Source organism: Mastomys coucha, unplaced genomic scaffold, assembly GCF_008632895.1.
Source record: "Mastomys coucha isolate ucsf_1 unplaced genomic scaffold, UCSF_Mcou_1 pScaffold20, whole genome shotgun sequence".
Classification (NCBI taxonomy): domain Eukaryota; kingdom Metazoa; phylum Chordata; class Mammalia; order Rodentia; family Muridae; genus Mastomys; species Mastomys coucha.
Genome location: NW_022196903.1, coordinates 65,065,690 through 65,067,585, shown reverse-complemented (window position 1 = coordinate 65,067,585; position 1,896 = coordinate 65,065,690). Strand labels below are relative to the sequence as shown.

Below are 1,896 nucleotides of genomic sequence, written 5' to 3'. Positions count from 1 at the left end.
CCCCCCCCTTGTTTCCTAGCTGTCAGACTTGCTGGCAACAAGATTAATAAATTCATTGAATAAATGTACTATATAGTAGCTTTTAGAGGTGTACATGAAACCAATCATCTAACTAGCAAAAAAGATCTCCAGTATTTTTATAACTACAATAGAGGTTTACAAAAAACTGACAACTGACTAGTCTTTAAAGCTTTGAATAACATTCTATCCCTATTTAATCAATAAATATGAATAAAAAAGAATAATTGGTGTGCAATTGCTGCACCAGTTTTCTCTCTAGTTCTGACATTGATCTTGTCCTCCAGACCTGCATATGCAGCTGTCTCCCATGTGTGCACTGATCAGCATCTCCAGTTTAGTAAGTACCAGTTTAGCCTTTCTCTTCCTGGCCCTCAGATGTGCGCATCTTTCTCTGTTTCATCTTACTTATAGGTAACACCATCTTTGTACTTGGCTCAGTATAAAACTTGGAGACAACTGTGAGGCTTTCCCTTCCTCTAGGCCAGTCAGAAAGTACTGTCAGCTGTCAATTGGGTTGTTGCCACAGTTGCCCACCTTGCTGCCCTCAGTCTGTTCTTGCCCTCCTCCTGACCATCAGAGTGGTCATATTAAAATATCAGTAGGTACCAGCTCTGCTTCAGGCAGTGTAGTGGCTTATTCCTTCTGTCACTCATAGTAAAAACTAGTCTTTACAGCACAAGAAAGAACCCATAAAACCCAGGAGCCCATCATCTCGTGGACCTGTTTCCTGCTATTTCTCCAGCCAGAAGTTGCTATTAGACACACTGGCCTCTTCACTATGCTGTCAATATTCTAGGTGTATATATTCTGTGTGTGTGTATTGAGGCTGCCCAGGTTGGCCTCAAAGTCAGGGTCTCTTGCCTTAGCTGAGGTTATAGGCATTATCTACCATGCAACCGCAGTAGGACAGACTTCTGTTGTTGCCTGTTGGAGTGCGTCCTCTCCTCCTAAGGTAGCTAGTTATGCCATTTACTCAGATCTACCATGTCCGTTCATCATGATTTTTGTCTTTGCAGTTGATTGATCCCACACACCCCTATCTAACCCCACTTCCCTTGCAGCAGTGATCTTTCCCTCACTATCTCATTTGCCTTATTGTGGTGTATATCTTGCACCAGAAGGTAGGTCATAGGGAAAGGGTTGTTGCTTGTTGTTTCACTGCTGTCACCTGCCCCATAGTGGATTCACTAGACATGGATATGATAACTGCATGATGGTATAATTCACAGTCTGTGGTAAGGATATTGTAGAAATTGTTTCATGGTAAAATTTTATTTTTTAATTTCTAAAAATAAATAAATTCAGTTATTTCTTGGTGTACACTTGAAAGATAACATCTGTAAGCACTGTGGCCATGTGCTTGAAGAAAGATACTGGGTTTTTTTTTTTGTTCTTTTTCCTGTCATTGTGGAGTTTGCTTTACTGAGTCACCAGTATTTTTTTCTCTCTCTCTCTTCTTTTTAAATAGGTCAAGATGCAGAATTATCAGGGACACTTTCACTTGTTCTGACACAGTGCTGCAAAAGAATAAAGGACACTGTCCAGAAGTTGGCCTCTGACCACAAAGACATACATAGCAGTGTTTCTCGAGTTGGAAAAGCCATTGATAAGGTATGGAATTGAAGAAATTGATTTTTTGTTTTTAATTTCTTTTTAGTTACTTGCTATATTCATGTGTGTATGTGTGAGCATGCAGATGGAGATCAGAAGACAACTTGAAAGTCAGTTTTCTTTTTCTACCATGTGGGTCCCTGAGATCGAACTCAGGTCATCAAGAGCCACTCACCAGCCAGAGGAGCCTTTCTGTTTCTAGCATTCTTCCTTTACCAGCATCTTGATACCTTTTCTTTCTTTTCTTTTTTTTTTTTTTTTTTT

The 1,896-nt window shown here is 40.0% G+C and overlaps 1 protein-coding gene across 1 annotated transcript in view; it reads left to right on the top strand.

Moving 5' to 3' along the window:
- Positions 1–1,896, top strand: part of Rmnd5a (required for meiotic nuclear division 5 homolog A) — a 50,092-nt gene that overhangs the window by 14,847 nt on the left and 33,349 nt on the right. Inside the window, exon 2 of the mRNA XM_031382125.1 lies at positions 1,490–1,632. Within this exon, the coding sequence (XP_031237985.1) occupies positions 1,490–1,632 (143 nt within the window). The remainder of the gene's footprint in view (positions 1–1,489; positions 1,633–1,896) is intronic.